Source organism: Pelophylax lessonae, assembly GCF_965119305.1.
Source record: "Pelophylax lessonae genome assembly, chromosome: 6".
In the NCBI taxonomy this organism is placed as follows: Eukaryota; Metazoa; Chordata; class Amphibia; order Anura; family Ranidae; genus Pelophylax; species Pelophylax lessonae.
The window spans coordinates 301,268,092-301,288,376 of NC_138773.1; the positions used below are offsets into that span (position 1 = coordinate 301,268,092).

The 20,285-nt window shown below is 45.9% G+C and overlaps 1 protein-coding gene across 2 annotated transcripts in view; it reads left to right on the forward strand.

Moving 5' to 3' along the window:
- Positions 1–20,285, forward strand: part of SPEG (striated muscle enriched protein kinase) — a 450,680-nt gene that overhangs the window by 207,992 nt on the left and 222,403 nt on the right. For both annotated transcript variants that reach the window (XM_082262051.1, XM_082262052.1), the window contains 2 exons: positions 1,373–1,462; positions 12,770–13,082. In XM_082262051.1, the coding sequence (XP_082118177.1) occupies positions 1,373–1,462; positions 12,770–13,082 (403 nt within the window). The remainder of the gene's footprint in view (positions 1–1,372; positions 1,463–12,769; positions 13,083–20,285) is intronic.

Genomic DNA, 20,285 nt, shown 5'->3' on the forward strand with positions numbered 1-20,285 from the left:
CCTGCCGCCCATAGTGCAAACTGATGAGTATGCGGCGGAGTGTCTCCTCCAGGGAATGTCCCTCGTGTGATGGTGGTGTGTGCAATGACATCAGACATGTCACAAAAGGCAAGCTGGATCTTCTAGGGCGGTGGCTGCGACAGACTCAGAAGTGACAGGAGGACTGAGGACAGATAGTGGGTGTTTGGTGGACCGGTCCTGTGGTGAGTTATGGAAAAAAATAACAGTATACTGTATATAATAATTTCTACATTTTATGTTTAACCACCTCCTTCCCAAGCCTATTCTGACACTTCGCTCCTACATGTAAAAAGCTACTTTTTTTTGCTAGAAAATTACTTGCGATCCGATTCTGGTGCGGACCAAAAAAACTGACAGCCGTTATAACCTTACACTAACCAAAATCCAGTTTTGAGCACACAACGGAGAGTTTCATCCTCACCTTCAAAATTACTGTCTGTGTCCCAGTTGGAAAAATCCAAATCACTGACTTGTCATAGTGACCATTGTCACTGGGAAAAAAGTGAAGGTAAATCCAAAAGGTTATCATTGTCACCGAGACAGAAGGTGAGCGTTACAACTGTCCAGGATTGTACTTCCCCTCACTTTGGGGAGATTTTCAGTCACTTCCTGTCAAAGCTTTTGAAAAAAACAGTAAATAAAAATGACCTATTGGGGACACAAATCAAAACTGGTTGCCATCAGCTGTTGCACTTTCTTTGTTAAGCTAAAAAAAAGGCCAAAAATGATTTTTGAAGCTCATTAGATTGAGAATTCTGGGCATCTGATGTAAGTAACCAAGGATAATAGCACCTAAATATGTTTTTTAGCAAAGTTAAAGTGTATCTATGGTCAAAATTCAAAATCCTATACTCCATTCTGCATTGTATTTCAATTATTTCTCGCCTACTTCTATTAATCTGATTGACTTTGAAATTTGTCAACCTACTTTGTGAAGTTTCCCACACATTTCCTTCCTTGAATTCTGTAATACGTATTCGCTATGTCCTGTGAGTAAGCACTGCTGTGTCACACATTCCTCAGTGCATGCCCTATGAACTACAGAAGTGCTGAGAGGAGGAGTTTCAGGAGGCGGAGTCAGGACAGGAATCACTTCTTGCAGGCAGCGAGATACCATGGGATATATAGTCCATTGAAATGGAGGAGAAGCCGCAAAGCATGCTGGAAATCCAGGAAGTTGTGGAAAGAGACAGGCAGCACTCACAACATGAAAGGAGATTTTTTTTTTAAGTAAAACTTATATTGGATTGTAAAATATAACTATTGTTTGTATTACTTTTACAATGCTGATGTTATAAAATGAAGGTGTTTGCTGTGACCATTGATCTCCTTTAAATTTCTCTTTCTGCAGACTCTGAGCCAGGGGAGGAGGACACAGGAGGACCCCAGCCACAGCGGACAATTCGGGCTCCAAACAACACCCCCTTGGGCACCCCTTCAGGTAACACTCAGAATACAAATAAGACAACACAACCTTAAAAAATTTTCTTTTTTTGTTAGTCTTGGACCGAGTGGGGGACGATTCTGAACTTTCTATTCGTTTTTTTTTACTGTTGTCTGTGTACTTATTATGGAAATTGACCCTAAAGCCTCGTACACACGTACCGATCGTCGGCCGAACGATCGGCCGTCTTTTGTCCGAGGGCTGTCTTGTCTGTTGAAAAGTGCAAAAGACTGCACACGAATTTTGTCGGCCAAAAACAACAGCCGACTGCAGAAGTGATGTCATGTGATGGTTAACTTTCCTTGTTTTTTTTCTTTTCTGAGCATGCCCAGTCTTGCTAATCGGCTGTCTGTCGGCCGAAATCTGTACTGACTGGCGAACAATCGGCCGTTTTGGTGTTGGCCAACAAAAATTTTAATGCCTGCACGACAGATTCTGTTCGGCCGAAAATGCGCTGTCGGCTGTCAGAAGCATCATACTAACAAGCCTACAATCGGCCAAACAGTCGTCGGCCGAATATTTACGGCCGACAATCGGTACGTGTGTACGGGGCTTTACATTCTGTCTCAAAATACCTCTATCACTGGAAGAGGAAGTGAGGAGAATCTTCCAAGTGGGGGCCTTCAACAATAAAACCTTGGCAGATGTTCCAAGGCAGAGGTTTTTAATATTTTTCATGGTTACAAACCCTCAGTGGATTTCCCAAATTGTCCTCAAACCCCCTTCACGAGACTGTCAAAATCATCATCATCATCAGTAGGTATGAAGTTACGATACATGGCAGACATGGGTTTGAAGCAATTTCTGCAGTTCAAGATTTGTGGTCCAAGCAAATTTATGTGCAAATTCACCCAGGAGAATTTTTTAACCACTTCTGGACCGGAAGGATTTGCCCCCTTAATGACCCTTTTTTGCGATTCGGCACTGCGTTAATTTAACGGACAATTGCGTAGTCGTGTGACGCTGTTCCCAAATTAAATTGATGTCCTTTTTGTCCCACAAATAGAGCTTTCTTTTGGTGGTATTTGATCACCTCTGTATTTGTTGTGCTATAAACAATCCAACATTTTTCACATTCTGCTATATAACATTCCCCAAAATAAAATTTAAAAATCAAAATTTTTCATTCTTTGTGGCCAATTTGTTTTCTGCTACATATTTTTGGTAAAAAAAATCCCAATAAGCATATTTTGATTGGTTTTCGCAAACGTTATCGCATCTACAAACTTGGGGAAAGATTTATGTCATTTTTATTTATTTATTTTTTTTTTACTAGTAATGGCAGCGATCTGCAATTTTTAGCAGGACTGCGACATTGCGGCGGACAAATCGGACCCCTGACTGACATTGTTTACACTTTTGGGGGGGACCAGTGATATTACTGCAGTAATCAGTGCTACAAAATATGCACTGTTACTGTAATAATGACACTGGCAGGGAAGGGGTTAACACAGTGGTGATCAAAGGGCTAAGTGTGAGCCTAGGGGAGTGTTTTCCAACTTTTGGGGGGGATGGGCTTGTGAAATGACCACAGAGACCTGTGATCCTATATAGAAGGATCACAGGCACTCTGTGATCATTTCAGAGAGAACAACGGTCAGATGTGTTTACAACAGCTGACCGTCCTTCTCTCTCAGCGAGGAGCGATCGCGGGTGCCCGGCGGCAAATGCGCCCGCTGGTCTCGTGGATTGGCATACCCGCTGCCTAGTGGGGTCAGGAGCAAGCCCCTTGCGGCACACGCTCGCCTCCCAGCACCGCTCCCGCGAACCAACGTACCCATACGTCGATTCGCGCAGCCTAGTCAGCCTGCCGCAGTATATGTGCGGTGGGTGGTCGGCAAGCCGTTAAACAATAATGCACTGTATGGCTTTTAAACTATGGCCTCCAGGCAAAACTGGTGGGAAGGCAACCGGACCAGGAGCACTCACAGGATGCAACAGCGATGAGTATTAGCAGTAGGTCTCAGGTGTGCTGATAGAGTCTCTCTATAGGGCCAGAATGTGGCCTGGGCGGTCTGTATCCAAGTAGGGAGGCTCCCAGGAAATAAGAAGTGTCCCAGCACTTTCCCTACTTGTCTGGAACCTCTCCCTGATGCTAAGCACTGTCCCTGACATACAGGTGACCTGTCCCTACTCTATCCACACGCACAATGCGTGTCAAGCCCAGGAGCCAGGGTCCTTAATAGAGTTTCCCTGATCCAAGATGCCCGCCAGAGTCACATGGGGTGCTTGCATCTATTCATATAGCTGCTCCCTGTAAACCAGGAAACCATAGAAGAACCAAATTCCTCTTGACTTCTTCTCCCCTGCAATGCCACTGCAGTTGAGCGCCACCTGCAGAGGAGAAAGCAGACTGCACCTGCCTATAGTATTTTGTTTTTAAACATTTTTGGCATTGGTATGTGTCCCACATGGCAGTGTCCAGCTTTCCTTACCTTTATTTGATAGTAGTTTCCCTTTTAATCCCTTTTAACCCTAAAAATAAACCAGAATTTAATAAGATTTACCACCCATGACTTTAGTGTGATTGGTCTCCAGTTTGGGTTTGCCGAATTTCAAACTCTTGGGTAATCAAAATGCCCATTAATAATTATCATCAATCCTATTAGGTACCTATATGACTATTTTTTATAGATGAACAGGACAGCTGAAAGAAAATACTAAGAACTGTATCAAATTTATTTTTTTATAACAATGGCAAATCACGAAAACACAAGATGCAACTAGTGATATTTTGGTGCTGTTTTGGTGAATCCAAAACAAGAAAGCCATCAGGTTGATATATCCACTTTGATTTTAGGTTTAATGATGCATAGAATCCAGGAAAAAAAAAATCCCCACCCCCCTATCTTGGTTTCCCTACTATCAAAGGGTTATAAATATTCTTGGGGGCCCCTAATCTAGACCTTCTCAACTCTACTAAAATGATTGTACTTATAACAGTCTGTGTCCCTGATGAAGAGATATATCTTCATTACCTCCATTATAAGGAAAGAAAGTAATAAAAAAATTGACCTCAAGGGCAAAGAGGTGACAACAAAAACCTTGCATCTGGAAGTGAAGTGCCACCCCACAAATCAATAGTCCAAATGCAATTTTATTCCAATGTAAGGTCATGTGGAAGATCAAAATAGGAGGCCAACGTGTTTCAGATCTCAAACTTGCCACCTTCTTTAGAACCATAAGATAGGAAACAATGTATATGGACTCAATTGAGGATACAATGTTAATGGTATTTGGACCAGTATAATATCAGACACAAGAGTCAGCAATTGATTTGGTTGCCATACATGTTGAAACACCCCTGAAATGCATTGACTTCTTCAGGTGATATTCTACCTGACCTTACATTGGAAAAATAAATTGTGTCTAGACCATAGGTGTCCAACCTGCAGCCCTCCAGCTTTTGCAGAACTACAGGACCCATGAAGCATTGCTAGCAAAGTCCCATGAGGCATTGCAAGGCTGACAGTTGCAGACATGACTCCCAAAGGCAAAGGCATGATGGAATTTGGCACCCAGAGGCATGATGGGACTTGTAGTTCCGCAACAGAGGGAGGGCTGCAGGTTGGATACCCATGGTCTAGACCAGGGGAGTCAAACTCAATTTCACCAGGGGCCGCATCAGCAATTATGGTTGCTCTCAAAGGGCCGGTTGTATCTGTAAGACTAGATGTCCAGATCAGATGCCAAGAGCCCCCCACCCTCCCTTACATCACAGTGCACCCCCTTATCTTGTGCTGCTGCTGGGAAGAAGCTGGGGACAGGGCTGGGAAGCAGAAAGTGTAGGGTCTGGAGGAGGACCAGAAGAGGGCTGGAGTCTGCTGAATGCTGAGACCAGGGGAGGAGGAGAGGAGGAGGTGCTGTGGCTGCAAAGAGAGGCACAGGTTGTGGGGGATCTCTGATACAACTGCTGAGATAGGGGGAAGAGACAAACCTCTTCATGGCTGCACGGAGAAGCACAGTATCTGGTGGAGGAGTTCTTTCCTCTTCTATGCTGCCGATTGCTAAGACAAGGTGAAATTAAGATGAGGTGGGTACTGCAGCTGCAGGAGAGGTGCTAGGGCCACATGAAATGGTCTGGAGGGCCGGATTCGGCCCGCGGGCCTTGTGTTTGACACCTGTGGTCTAGACTATTAATTTGTGGTGTGACTCAGATCCACTGTTTTGAAAGCTATGGAAATTGTGGGAATCCTCTGGTGTTTATAAGCAGCCAATCCTTTAACCAGGCAAGCAGCGGCAAGAGGAATGCAGAGGGAGGTGGGGCTGACATGCCTCACCTTCCTCTTGCATTTCTCATGCCGGTGCTTGCATTGGGAAAATGTTGGGAGCCCGAGACAGGGGCTTGATTAGCAAAGCAGCCGTCTCTTTGCTAGTAGTGGTGTCGGGCGGCTGTGTGACGGAGAAGTGGTGCTCTGTCTGACTTCGCAGCTATTGTTACAGGGCACCTGGGAAGATGGGACATATACATATACTTGGTCCCATTGGAAACTGTAAAAAAAAAAAAAAAGTTATTCTTTTTCTTTAATAAATGTTATGAGGGTTGCTTGGTGCACTTCTGATGGCATCTACAGTATATGAACATGCAACATGAAGAAAATATATCACCAAAGTGTTTACTCAATTTTCTGTCTGTCACTCCATATAACCAATCAGTGTTTTTCCTATAACCTCCAGCGAACCAGAACAGCTATCATACTTCTTTAAGAGATGTTTGACTTATTATAACAGGCATCAATGCACACAGCGAAGGAGTAAATGTAAATGATTTATAACCTGCAGAAGGCACAGGCGTAATGGAAGGAATCTTTAGTATTCTCCATTAATGTCTTCATAGCAGCAATTAAGGTAACACTACCAAGCAGGGTTTATATTCTCCTGACACTTATATCTGATCTGTTCATATATTTTACCACTGACAGGTTAGAGCTGGTATTACCTATTTATATTCAAGTATATGCTCAAAGATATCATGCTAAAATGTCTGTTGTCTTATCCAAACCTAGCATACAACACATTACTTTGGCAGAATATGTACCCCCCAACCCCAACCCCTTCACCACACCATAGCTCTTCCGAATAAAATATTTTTTTTCCAATAACCAAAAGCATTTGGAATTATCTCCCATCTAATGAAGGAATCTCTCTAAAGACTCGCTTATTAACCTCCCGGGCGGTATGATTATGTCAGGAATTACATACCAAAAGCGGTACAATTTTTTGCATGGAAATTTGGCGCTATGTATTATAGGCCTACAATTCTTAGTAATTACTGACTTAAACCTGACCAAAACAAGACTCTAGTAGACATCCCAGATGTGATAAATTTGAAACACAAACGCATGAATTATAATCTAATCAATGCGTTATATATTATATATATATGTGTGTATATATATATGTGTGTGTGTGTGTGTGTATATATATATATATATATACATATATATATATATATACATATATATATATATATATATATATATGTGTATATATATATATATATATATATATATATATATAATATCTGTGTATATATATATATACATATATACATATATATATACATATATATAATATAAATGTTATGTGTTTGTGTTTTGTGCAACGTTTGAATTTCCCTCCCAGTTCCGCTCCCATGCACCATTGCTGCTGCAGGGAACGGAAACAGGAAGTCATCAGAGCGACGGACGAGCGGCGGGGATCTCGGCTGGCGATCACAGCAATGGGAGATCATCGCTGGATCGCCAGGAGAAGGTAAGGGACAGCGCTGCCAGCTCTGCACATCCACCCCGAGCGTGACTCGGGGATACCGATAGTAACATGAAAAATCCACCCTGAGTCACTCTCTGGGATACCGCTAAGGGGGTTAAGGACAGCAAAACTCAGAAGGTCCCATTTACCAAGAAGACATACTTATGGGCTAATGTAGCTCTCTCTCAAGGCTCTGGGCAGGGGACCCCTTGTCAACCGGGTCAAGCTGCGAATCACGGCCAGGTCCTTGATTGAAAGGCTATGTACACCTGCACCATTTGGCAGGGGAGGACTGGGCCAGGGGGCAGGGGGGCAATTGCCCCTGGGCTGCTCTGATGCCCCATAAAAAGGCTGCACCACTTCTGCTACAGACATGCCTAAAGGATTCCTGGTGAAGAGAATTAAATAATCTAACCTACTGAGTGTTTGTTGAAGACAAGGACAGAGCACAGACTCCCCCCCCCCCCCCCCAGCATGGATGGTGTAAACTGTGTCTGAGCAGAGGCCGGTTCCATGCCCCACTGAAGACCCCCCCCCCCCCCCTCAGCCAGCCCCAGCCGAGCTGTCCCAGCTACCCCAACCACTCCCTGCTGGCCAGGTCAGGAACCCGGATTCGGTCGGTGAGTAGAGAGTAGCTGGAATGGAGCTTCAGTCTGGAATGGGGGTCAGGAGGAGGTAAGGAAGAGGGAGAGTGGGAGGGAGGCCCAGTCGCTGCACCATGGTCCTCTGGTTTGTACTAGCCCCCTGGGCCAAACGTTGCCAGTCAGGCCCTGCCATCAGGCCTGTGGTCTCCGAAAAGACAAGGACACAGGGATAGAGGCTTAGTTTCTCCCAAGACTCTTCAAAGTTTCTGAACTCCAGAACCCAATCCGGGAGTTAGCAGTCACAGGGGAAAACTGAAAAACGTATTTTCATGAGAACCCTGTGAGACATGAACCCCTTTTTCCACCACGGCAGGGCACAGTCACAATAGCATACCTATCAACTTTTTGAGATGGGAACAAGGGACACTATTAGCAAAAGTATGTAGGCATAGGACACACCCCCTTAAAGGAGAATTATACAAAAAAAAACAGGATTAGTTAAACCCACAAGTGCTCTTTTACCCACTATCATTCCTTTATACTGGCTTTTGAAATTTACAAATGCAGCAATTTAGAAATTGGATGAAAGGTTTAGCACTGGGAAACACTTTTTTACAGATAAATAGTGCACTTTATATACAACTATATAGATCAGACCAAAATGAGGGACAAATGAGGAGGAGGAGGGACAGAGGGACTTTGTTCCGAATCAGGGACAGTCCCTCAAAATCAGGGACAGTTGGGAGTTATGCAATAGTTAATGGGTGCTCAACCTGTGACCCTCCAGCTGTTGCGGAACTACAAGTCCCATCATGCCTCTGCCTTTTGGAGTCATGCTTGTAACTGTCAGCGGCTTGCAATGCCTCATGGGACTTGTAGTTCCACAACAGCTGGAAGGCCACAGTCTGGGTACCTGTGCTGAATAGCCTAAGGCAGGAACAAAATATATCAGCCAGGCTTATCCACCTTACAACTCCCCCCCCCCCATTGGCTTCCACTCACCCATCTAATTAAATTCAAGATACTAACAATACCTTACCAAGCCATCCACAACTCTGCCCCAGCTACATGACTGACCTAGTCTCAAAAAAAAAAAACAACCAAATAGTTCTCTTTGTTCCTCCCAATACCTCTCTCTAGCTCCCTTGTCACCCAATCCAATGCTCACCTACAGGACTTCTCCTGAGCCTCTCCCACCTCTGGAACTCCCTAGCCCAATCTTTCTGATTATCTCCTACTCCACTTTCAGACGATCCCTGAAAACGTATGTTATTCAGAGAAGCCTATTTGGCCCCCACCTAACAACTATACATTAATGTTCTCCATCAGCCTATCCCCTACAGTTTTTACCTTTTGTATCTCTTGACCCTGCCTCTTAGCTCTAATGAGCAGGGGCCTTTGATTCCTCCTGTATTCATTTGTATTGTAATTGTGCTTTCTGCCCTTATGTGGTAAAGCGTGGTGTAAACTACCGGCACTAGATAAATCCTGTAGAACAGGGATTCCCAAACTACGGCCCTGCAGCTGTTGCAGAACTACACATTCCACGAGGCATTGGAAAACTCTGACATTCGCATACATGACTAGGCATGATGGGAATTGTAGTTCCCGAACAACTGCAGGGCCGTAGTTTGGGAATCCCTGCAGTAGAATAATAATAATCGGTCTATAGCAACCCCAAAATGGAACTTAAATATGCATTAACATTACTTTTTACAAAGCAATACACCTGTGTGATTAGATTCTCATAGAGACAGCCATTCCCCAAATCCCATGCCACATACAGTACTAGTTACAGGTCAGAGAACTCAGTACTCAGATGTATCTGCATTGCTCCAGAATGTGTTTGCAGCATTTCATTCATTAAATGTCCTCTTCCATCAGAGCCTTCTCACACAAGTGCATTGCTTTATGGCAGACCAAGCTGTACGTATTATAAAGAAATAGCTGAGTTCTTGGACCAACATTCCTGCCAGCTGTAAAGCAATGTCTCAATCACAGACCCGCACTGCAGTCAGTAATGTCAATTTCTATTCTAACCATATTAAGTTCCCTTCGGAGGCTGTTAGTATGCAGAGAAAAAATATACAGAAAAAAAAAACGACTGAAAAAAAGGGTGCAAGTACTGATTTAAACCTTGGGAAACCAAGATACATTTTGCATCAAATCTTGTACTTGTAGATATTCTGAACAATTAAAAGCTGAACTCCAAGAATAAAAATTCTCCCTTGTCATATGGTGCACCTGCACTGGGAGGCTTAAAGTGTTAGTAAACCCAGGAGCAGTCACTATATCTGGTCTTCCCAGGAGCCTGCAGTCACTATTCTGTTCTCCCCAGGAGCCTGCAGTCACTATATCTGATCTCCCCAGGAGCCTACAGTCACTATATCTGGTCTCCCCAGGAGCCTACAGTCACTATATCTGGTCTCCCCAGGAGCCTGCAGTCACTATATCAGGTCTCCTCAGGAGCCTGCAGTCACTATTCTGTTCTCCCCAGGAGCCTGCAGTCACTATATCTGGTCTCCCCAGGAGCCTGCAGTCACTATTCTGTTCTCCCCAGGAGCCTGCAGTCACTATATCTGGTCTCCCCAGGAGCCTGCAGTCACTATTCTGTTCTCCCCAGGAGCCTGCAGTCACAATTCTGTTCTCCCCAGGAACCTGCAGTCACTATATCTGGTCTCCCCAGGAGCCTGCAGTCACTATATCAGGTCTCCTCAGGAGCCTGCAGTCACTATTCTGTTCTCCCCAGGAGCCTGCAGTCACTATATCTGGTCTCCCCAGGAGCCTGTATTCACTATATCTGGTCTCCCCAGGAGCCTGTATTCACTATATCTGATCTCCCCAGGAGCCTGCAGTCACTTTATCTGGTCTCCCCAGGAGCTTACAGTCACTATATCTGGTCTCCTCAGGAGCCTGCAGTCACTATATCTGGTCTCCCCGGGAGCCTGCAGTCGCTATTCTGTTCTCCCCAGGAGCCTGCAATCACTATATCTGGTCTCCCCTGATATCTGGGGAGACCAGATATCAGACTATATCTGGTCTCCCCAGGAGCCTGCATTCACTATACCTGGTCTCCCCAGGAGCCTGCAGTCACTATATCTGGTCTCCCCGGGAGCCTGCAGTCACTATTCTGTTCTCTCCAGGAGCCTGCAATCACTATATCTGGTCTCCCCAGGAGCCTGCAGTCACTATTCTGTTCTCCCCCAGTACACAGAACATGGAAATGCAATATTTTAGTAAATTTGAACTGATAAATACCTTTTCTCATCAGCAGTATATAGCAGTCGTGTGACTTCTGCCAGTGTCTGGTTAAAGCTTGTAGGAGGAGATACTGCACTAGCTGTCATATCAGGATGTAGGACCCCCGATCCTCTGTCTGGACAGTTCTGATTGTCCCTGTGCTGTCGGAGGAGATACTGCACTAGCTGTCATATCAGAATGCAGGACCCCCGACCCTCTGTTTGGCCCTGTGCTGATCACATGCACTATCCAAAGAAAAAGAAAAATCTCTCCAGCAATACACACCAAACTGAGCATGTGCAGCCTGACTCCAGTAACTCTGTCTTATCCGGACATGTTATGGGGACAATGCAAGAAGAAGAGGATCTCTGCATACAGGATCAAGCAGCCTTTTTACACAATGCATATGATTAAGGTTCCAGAGTGAGTATAACAAGCATGCTTTACTGCAGTGGTTCTCAACCTCAGTTCTCAAGTAGCCCCAACAGGCCACGTTTTCAGGTTTTTCTTTACTTTGCACAGCTGCTTTAAATTAATATCAATGACATGGTATTGATAAGAGCTATTTTATTTAAGGGAAGTTCCCAAACATGGCCCGTTGGGGGTACTTGAGGACTGAGGTTGAGAACCACTGCTTTACTGCATATACAGACTGCTTTTACTGTTGTGGTTTTAGTAACAATTTAACTTCTGTATAAGGAATTTGGAAGATTTACTTTCTGATCCTCCACTCCTGCAGGCTCTTCTGTACTGCTAGACCAGTCCCTGCAACCTCTTTTCCCCTATGCTCCAACAGTCTAAGTTATTCTGACATCATCAAGACTGATACAGGGTCCAAAAGCCCTGCACTAGATGTGAGGATGCTGAGAAATGGTCCACTGCCGGATCATGGGGGGGGGATCTGGCTGCTGGGGGACCAGAGAGTCAAGTAAGGAAAAATGCTTTTACTGGCCTAGGCAAGAAACAAGGAAGTCACTGAAGAAATGTAAAAAAAAAAAAAAGATTAACTCAAGTAAACATAATATACCTCCCAATCTATTTACTAATGCAACATGAGTATTAAAAAAAATGTATTGTTGATTGAGAGAGTTTAGTTCTGCTTTAACATGCAGTAAAGCAGGGTAATGCACCTTTTATCGTAATGCCATAGTGTGAACGGGCTCTGGCAGTTGCACTGCTGCAGTGTTCGCTGGATAGTAACAGGGCCGGCGCTAACTGTAAGACGACCTAGGCAGCCGCCTAGGGCGCAACTTAGCAGGGGGCGCCGCTTAGGGTGCAACTTAGCAGGGGGCGCCCGCATCCTGCACCCGGAATCAGTAATGGACTGGCCGCCGGCCAGTGCGGCACTCCTCATGCTGTGCCGCCTGAGTGCTACAGCAAGCAAGAAGACCTCCAGCTTTGCCGAAATCCCCACAGGAATAATGCTTTCCTATGGGGGGGGGTCTAATGTGCATGTGTGGCCATTGCCGCACATGCTCATTAGGTCTCCCCCGCCGGCTGACGTCGGTGGGGGAGGGCGGAGCCTGACCCAGCGCCGAGGTAAGTCACTTGGGATGGGGGGTGGGAGAGCAAATGGGGGGGGGGGGGGTGGGCGGCGGCAGTTTTTATTTTGCCTAGGATGGCAAAAATCCTTGCATCAGCCCTGGATATCAATAATAGGTCACTGATTGCTCTCACTTGTTGGAATTGTTTTTTTTTATTTAAAATCCATCTTTCTTTTTTCTTTTAGGAGACTCAGATACGCTGCTGGCTAGCTCGCTACACACCACACCCAGCACGCTGACCGGACTGTCGCAGACGGATGAGTTCTCAGACTGGTCAGGCAGTCAACAGACGGTAGTAGAGAGGGACTCCAAGAATGCCAGGCAAGGCTTTGCTCAGGGGGTGGGGGCTCGCCACCTGGGAGTGGAGCCCCTTATCCCAGCCCCCAGCAACAATCATCCAGGCAGTGTCTGGGGGTCAGAGGTCAGCCTGTCAGGGTTCAGCGACCTGTATAGCAGCGCCTTCAGCCTCTACCGGGGCAGATCTTGTGCCATCCGGGTGTAAGTAACCCAAGTGCTCTATGGGAGCGTCATCACCCTCTCTCCTTGCCATGGCGGTCATATTCAGAGCATTTTTTTTTACATTTTTGGGTTTCCATTCAATTCATATTTAATTTTTTTTTACATTTAAGTTCAATTTTTTTTCTCCAGATTCTTTTTTTCCCTATTTAATTTGTGGTTCCCAGGCTGACCCTTTGCTCCTGTTTCTTTGCATGTTATGCTGTGGTGTTGCTTTGTCATCTTATGTTTTGTTGCCTGCATTTCATCAAATGTCAATTTTTGTAATTCTGTACCTGTTTTGGTTCACCTTGTTTTGGGATTGCAAATACTGAGAAATGACAAATAACTTAAAACAACAAAAAAAACCAACAAAAAATGACAGCGCTCGGTGGCTTAGTATGAACTATAGGTTTAGATTAGTGATCGACCGATATCGTTTTTTTGCTGCCGATACCGATATTTTGGCCAATGCATATATATTTTTTTTTTTGACAGGTTCTCTTGTGGAGGGATCTGGGGGTCTAAAAGACCCCAAACCCCTCCTCTACACTTAAAAGCATTCAAAACTCCAAGTTTGGCTGTTTTGAATGATGTCATTTTTTTAAATCTGGCGCCATTACCCAGAAGTGATGTCACTCATGACATCACTTCCAGGTTTTTGCATGGAGACCCGATCAGAGCCGAATGCGGCTTTGATCAGGTCTTTGGCAGCTGTGCAGGCTGGTTGCCCAGGTCTCCCGGTGGGACGGGAGACCCGGGCGGGAGGGGGGGGGCGTCCCCTTCCGCTCCTTGTAATGACAGTCGAGCTGCTTTTCAGCCGCATCGGAAGTCATTACAAGACAGCCGACCGACGGCTATGGACGCCGGTACCGGGGTGATGCCTTTAGCTGCAGGCATCACTCCGGTAAAAGCACTTTCCCGAAATATGGGCGATATCGGTAACCTCCGGGGCCGATTCTGATATATCGGGGAAAGTGCATATCGGCCCTCGATATATCGGCTTTGCCGATAATTGGTCGATCCCTAGTTTAGCTGCAATAGTCCACGGTCAATAACCGTTTAAAAACACTGATTGTTTATTCATAACAATTAAAGGAAATAAGCGATGTATGGCAAACGTTACCACGCTGACTCGGCCACTGATGGATCATTGTGTCCTAGGCAAGGAAAGCCATGGAAAGGCACCAACCACCATGTCCACGGGCCCTGCAGCCCGTTCCATCTCCATGGACATGGTGATTGGTGCCTCCTCATGGCTTTCCTTGCCTACAACACAGTGACCCATCTGTGCCAGAGTCAGCGTGGTAACCAGTCTTGTGATTCACTGAGATGTTGCATTTAATCCATCACATACCTTGCCCACAGTACATAAAGGGTGTTGTGATGAATCTAATGGCACTCCCATACAATCCTAGGACAATAGGAATCTTTACCAGCACATCTTGGTATAGTAACAATGTTGTCCTATACTCACATAGGACAACAAACATCACAAGCCGAAGATGAAGGACCTCACAAGATCCCTATCTTGAAGCATAGAAAGGGAACATGTGGGGTCCACAAAACCCAGCTTGTGAATTAATCAAAAAATTCGGTAGGCATTGGTGCCTGCAGGGCCGGTGCTTCCACTAGGCAAACTAGGCAGCGGCCTAGGGCGCATTGCAACGTAAGGGCACAGCCATGAGTCAGCACTCTCTGTCCATCATGAATGATCCTTGTGAGCTGAGGGGAGGGGGCGGCAGTGGGGGAGGAAGAATGTACAGAGGAAGATGACAGGTGTCTGGGGCAGTGGCTGAACTACCAGGCCCTGGCTTTCCGCCACTGTTGGGGGGGCCCAAGAGGCAGGAAGGGAGCCCACAGGAGTGCTGCCTGCATGATGATCCTCCTTGGCTGGAGCTTAGTGGTGTAAACCCTGGGCAGGAAGTGACTCTCTGCACTGAGCTGGTGGGCAGCCGTTCATTTCCCTGGGTCGGTATTAAGCAGGGAGTGGAGGAGAGCTGAACCTGACCCCAAGCTTGGCACTGGAGGGCGGCACCTTTACTGGAGCAGAAACAACGATCTGAGGAGGTTGGGGATTAGGGATGTGCGGAGCTCTATAACTGCTGCTTCTCCCTTCACCAGGAGCCTGTGGTGAGCACTGTGGTCCAGGAGAGGAGCATCCTAGGAGAAGGAATCAGCAGGATCACGGTGAAGGAGGGCAGAGTGCAGGCCACTCTCTTCATACCGCCCAGCGAGTGTCCCCAGAACAGGGGATCAGGGTCCCTGGGTGTGACATGGAGGTTCACTGGTGTGAAAGGGAATCAGGGTCACCAGGTGTGCCATGGGGGATAGGGGTCACCGGGTGTAACAGAGTTTCGGGGTCACCAGGTGTGCCATGAGGAATTGGGGTCCCTGGGTGTGCCATGGGGGATTGAGGTCCCCAGGTGTGACATGGAGGAACATCAGGTGCCCCTGGTGTGACATGGATGATCATCGGGGTTCCTTGGTGTGGCATAGAGGGACATTAGGGTCCCCAGGTGTGACATGGAGGAATATGGGGGTCACTGGGTATGACAGCATAACAAAGAGGAGCCATCAGATCAGGGTCACTGGGTATGACATAGAGGAGTTTTTAACCCCTTCCCTTTTAAATATTTTGTTTGGGGCGGGGGGCGGGCGCAAGTAGCTTGTCTTGCCTAGGGCGTAAAATAGTCTAGCACCGGCCCTGGGTGCCTGCAGAATACGACAGTAGGTATAATTCCAGCTGTGGACACGAAGCAAAGCATTATGGCCGTGGCATGGTACACCCCCAGCCGCTCCCTTTTCATTTACAGGGGCAGCGGTTGAAGGGTGTGATTAGTGTTAAATTAATTTAACTGATAGTCCCAGTAGATCCCTCACTTCTATTTTTAAAGCAGCTGATTCTGTATTTAATGATCTTTGATACAAACCTTTTTGGGGCCTAGTGAGGATTTACACTGACTTCAAAGGGACTTCTAGTGTAAAAATTCCAGATTTAAAAAAATATATAATTTGGCCGAGCCACAGCTGAATTCTCAGAAGTCCAGTCATCTCTAACTCTGATGGAAGGGCTCCTCTTCCCCAGAAAATCAGAACTGCTCAGTTATCTCATTCAAAGCTCCATTGCAGGCCATTTATTGTCATATCAGTTGATCACTGACAGCTCCTTCTGGCAGATTACACAGAGAGAACATTGCTCTAGTGGAGAAATTATCAGACCGCTGTGGCAGCCAGTCCCTTCTCTGAACCTGCCGCTCTCCATGTGTGAATTTAAGGGTTGACAGCTTGGGTCTGCACCGTGCAGGAGACAGCGAGGTAATACAACGGCAGGAGAAGCTCTCACCCCAGCAGCGCTGGGCCCCCCTACCCTGCAACATTGGACCCTAATGCAAGTGTTTTTCCTGCTTCGGCCCAGCCCTGTTACAGGCAGAGGGAGTGTGCCTACTCATTGTGTATATTTGTATGGGTTGTTTGCTAATCTTCACTTAGAGCAGTGGTCTCCAAACTGTGGCCCTGCGGGCCGGATGTGGTCCTTTGCTTGCCTTTATCTGCCCTTAGAGCACCATGCCATTCTCTGACAACAACGATGAGTCACCATTCTTCCCACAGACACCAATGATGGGGCAACATACTTCCCATAGACACCAATGATGGGGCACTATTCTTCCCATAGACACCAATGATTGGGTACTATTCCTCCCACAGACACCAATGATGGGGCACCATTCCTCCCACAGACACCAATGATAGGGCACAATTCCTCCCACAGACACCAATGATGGGGCACTATTCCTCCCACAGACACCAATGATGGGGCACTATTCTTCCACAGACACCAATGATGGGGCACTATTCCTCCCACAGACACCAATGATGGGGCACTATTCTTCCACAGACACCAATGATGGGGCACTATTCCTCCCACATACACCAATGATGGGACACCATTCTTCCCATAGACACCAATGATGGGGCACCATTCTTCCCATAGACACCAATGATGGGGCACCATTCATTTTCACAGAGACCAATGATGGGGCACTATTCTTCCCATAGACACCAATGATGGGGCACTATTGATGGGGCAATGATGGGGCACTATTCTTCCTATAGATACCAATGACGGGGCACCATTCCTCCCAGACACCAATGATGGGGCACCATTTCTCCCACAGACACCAATGATGGGGCACTACTCTTCCACAGACACCAATAATTGTCACTATTCCTGCCACAGACACCAATGATGGGGCACCATTCTTCCCATAGACACCAACGATGGAACACCATTCCTACCTTGAATAATAACATTGGGGCACCATTCAGACACCAATGATGGGGCACTATTCTTCCCATAGACACCAATGATGGGGCACTATTCCTATCACAGACACCAATGCTGGAGCACCATTTTTCCCATAGACATAAATGATGGGGCACCATTCCTCCCACAGACACCAATGATGGGGCACCATTCTTCCCACTGACACCAATGATGGGGCACTATTCTTCCACAGACACCAATGATGGGGCACTATTCCTCCCACATACACCAATGATGGGACACCATTCTTCCCATAGACACCAAAGATGGGGCACCATTCTTCCCATAGACACCAATGATGGGGCACCATTCATTTTCACAGAGACCAATGATGGGGCACTATTCTTCCCATAGACACCAATGATGGGGAACCATTCCTCCCACAGACACCAATGATGGGGCACTATTCCTCCCACAGACACCAATGATGGGGCACCATTCTTCCCATAGACACCAATGATGGGGCACTATTCCTATCAGAGACACCAATGATGGGGCACCATTCTTCCCATAGACACCAATGATGGGGCACTAATTCTGCCACAGACACCAATGATGGGGCACCATTCTTTCCAAAGGCACAATGATGGGGCACCATTCTTCCCATAGTCACCAACGATGGGGCACCATTCCTAACTTGAATACCAACATTGGGGCACCATTCCTCCCACTGATACCAATGATTGGGCACTATTCCCTCCACTAAAACCAATGATGGGACAATATTTACTCTGACTGACACCAGGGTATTTTCTAATCCCTCTGTCCACTGTCTGGCCCTCCTAAAGCCTCAAGGACAGTAAATTGGACCTTTGGACAGAAAGTTTGGAGTCTCCTGACTTAGAGCAATACAAAGTCTGCCATTGCCGGTTAACTTCTGAAAAATAAAAGTCTAAGGTTTTGCCCCAGTAAAGTTCCCTTTCTGCCCTTATTTTTATAATCCGTCACTTCACAGCTGAGCTAATACTAGAAGAAATAGGTGAATGCCAACACCATTTTATTTTTTTATGTTTTGCATACATTTGTTTCATATATCTTAGAGACACAACTGACTTGTTTATAATCTCCATCAAACTAATGATATACTTGGCTTGGATAATACCATATTTTAATGTGTCATACAGCCAGTTAATGCTACTGCAGTCTAAATAAATCTGCTAATAAACTAAATACCAACATACTCATCAAACAATATTAATGGACATTGCATTTATGCTTACATTTCAAGTACACCATAGCAACCAACTATCCATTAGCTAATCTGCACTATACAGGCCCACGTTAATTGGTTACTATGACAAACAATAGATTTACCTACAAATGCAGTGTTAGTAAATAACCCTAATATACTAAAAAAACACACAGACCTAAAGTTGAGCTCCAGGGAAACAGCTAAATCTATAGATAAAGTACATATAAGGGAGATAAATTACTGTCAATCCATTTCTGAGATTTACACAGCTCAGATTTTTCTCTGATGTAGTTCAGTAACACATACAGGTCTTGTCCCTCTCCATCCTGTGACTGGACAGTAAAAAGGAAGCAGCTCATCTTTCCGTCACTCTGCCCTCTCCTCCTATCAGCATGTTCATTGCATTTAAACACAACTGATTGGCTCATTGTGCTGCATCTCCTTCACTTGATTTAACAACATCAAGATTTTACCCCCCTCATGACCAGAGCATTTTTTGCTATTTATCACTGCACTACTTTAACTGGTAATTGCACAGTCATGTAACGCTGTATCCATTTACAGTGGGAGCGGTTGAAGGGTGTGATTAGTGTTAATTTAGCCCTAACTGAGAATCCCAGCAGATCCCATCCTTCTATTTTTAAAACAGGCGGCTGATGCTGTTTTAAATGATCTTTGGTACAAACTTTGTCCCATAGACACCAATGATGGGGCACCATTATTCCCATAGACACCAATGATAGGGCACTATTCTTCCTATAGACACCAATGATGGGGCACTATTCTTCCACAGACGCCAATGATGGGGCACTATTCCTCCCACTGATACCAATGATGGGGCACTATTCCTTCCACTGACACCAATAATGGGGCACTATTTCTCCCACTGACACCAATGATGGGGCACTATTCTTCCTAAAGACACCAATGATGGGGCACCATTCCTCCCACTGACACCAATGATGGGGCACTATTCTTCCCACAGACATCAATGATGGGGCACTGTTCTTCCACAGACGCCAATGATGGGGCACTATTCCTCCCACAGTCACCAATGATGGGGCACTATTCTTCCACAGACACCAATGATGGGGCACTATTCCTCCCACAGAAACCAACGATGGGGCACTATTCCTCCCACATACACCAATGATGGGGCACTATTCTTCCACAGACACCAATGATGGGGCACCATTCCTCCCACTGACACCAATGATGGGGCACTATTCTTCCCACAGACATCAATGATGGGGCACTGTTCTTCCACAGACGCCAATGATGGGGCACTATTCCTCCCACTGACACCAATGATGGGGCACTATTCTTCCTATAGACACCAATGATGGGGCACTATTCCTCCCACAGTCACCAATGATGGGGCACTATTCTTCCACAGACACCAATGATGGGGCACTATTCCTCCCACAGACACCAATGATGGGGCACTATTCCTCCCACAGACACCAACGATGGGGCACTATTCCTCCCACATACACCAATGATGGGACACCATTCTTTTTAATATTCATCACTTCACTGCTTTAGCTGGTAATTGCACAGTCATGCAACGCTGTATCCGACTGAACTTTATAGCATTTTTTCCACACAAATAGAGCTTTCTTTTGGTGGTTTTTGATCACCACTAGGTTTGAAAGTGTTTTATTATATAAATTAAAAAAGACCACAA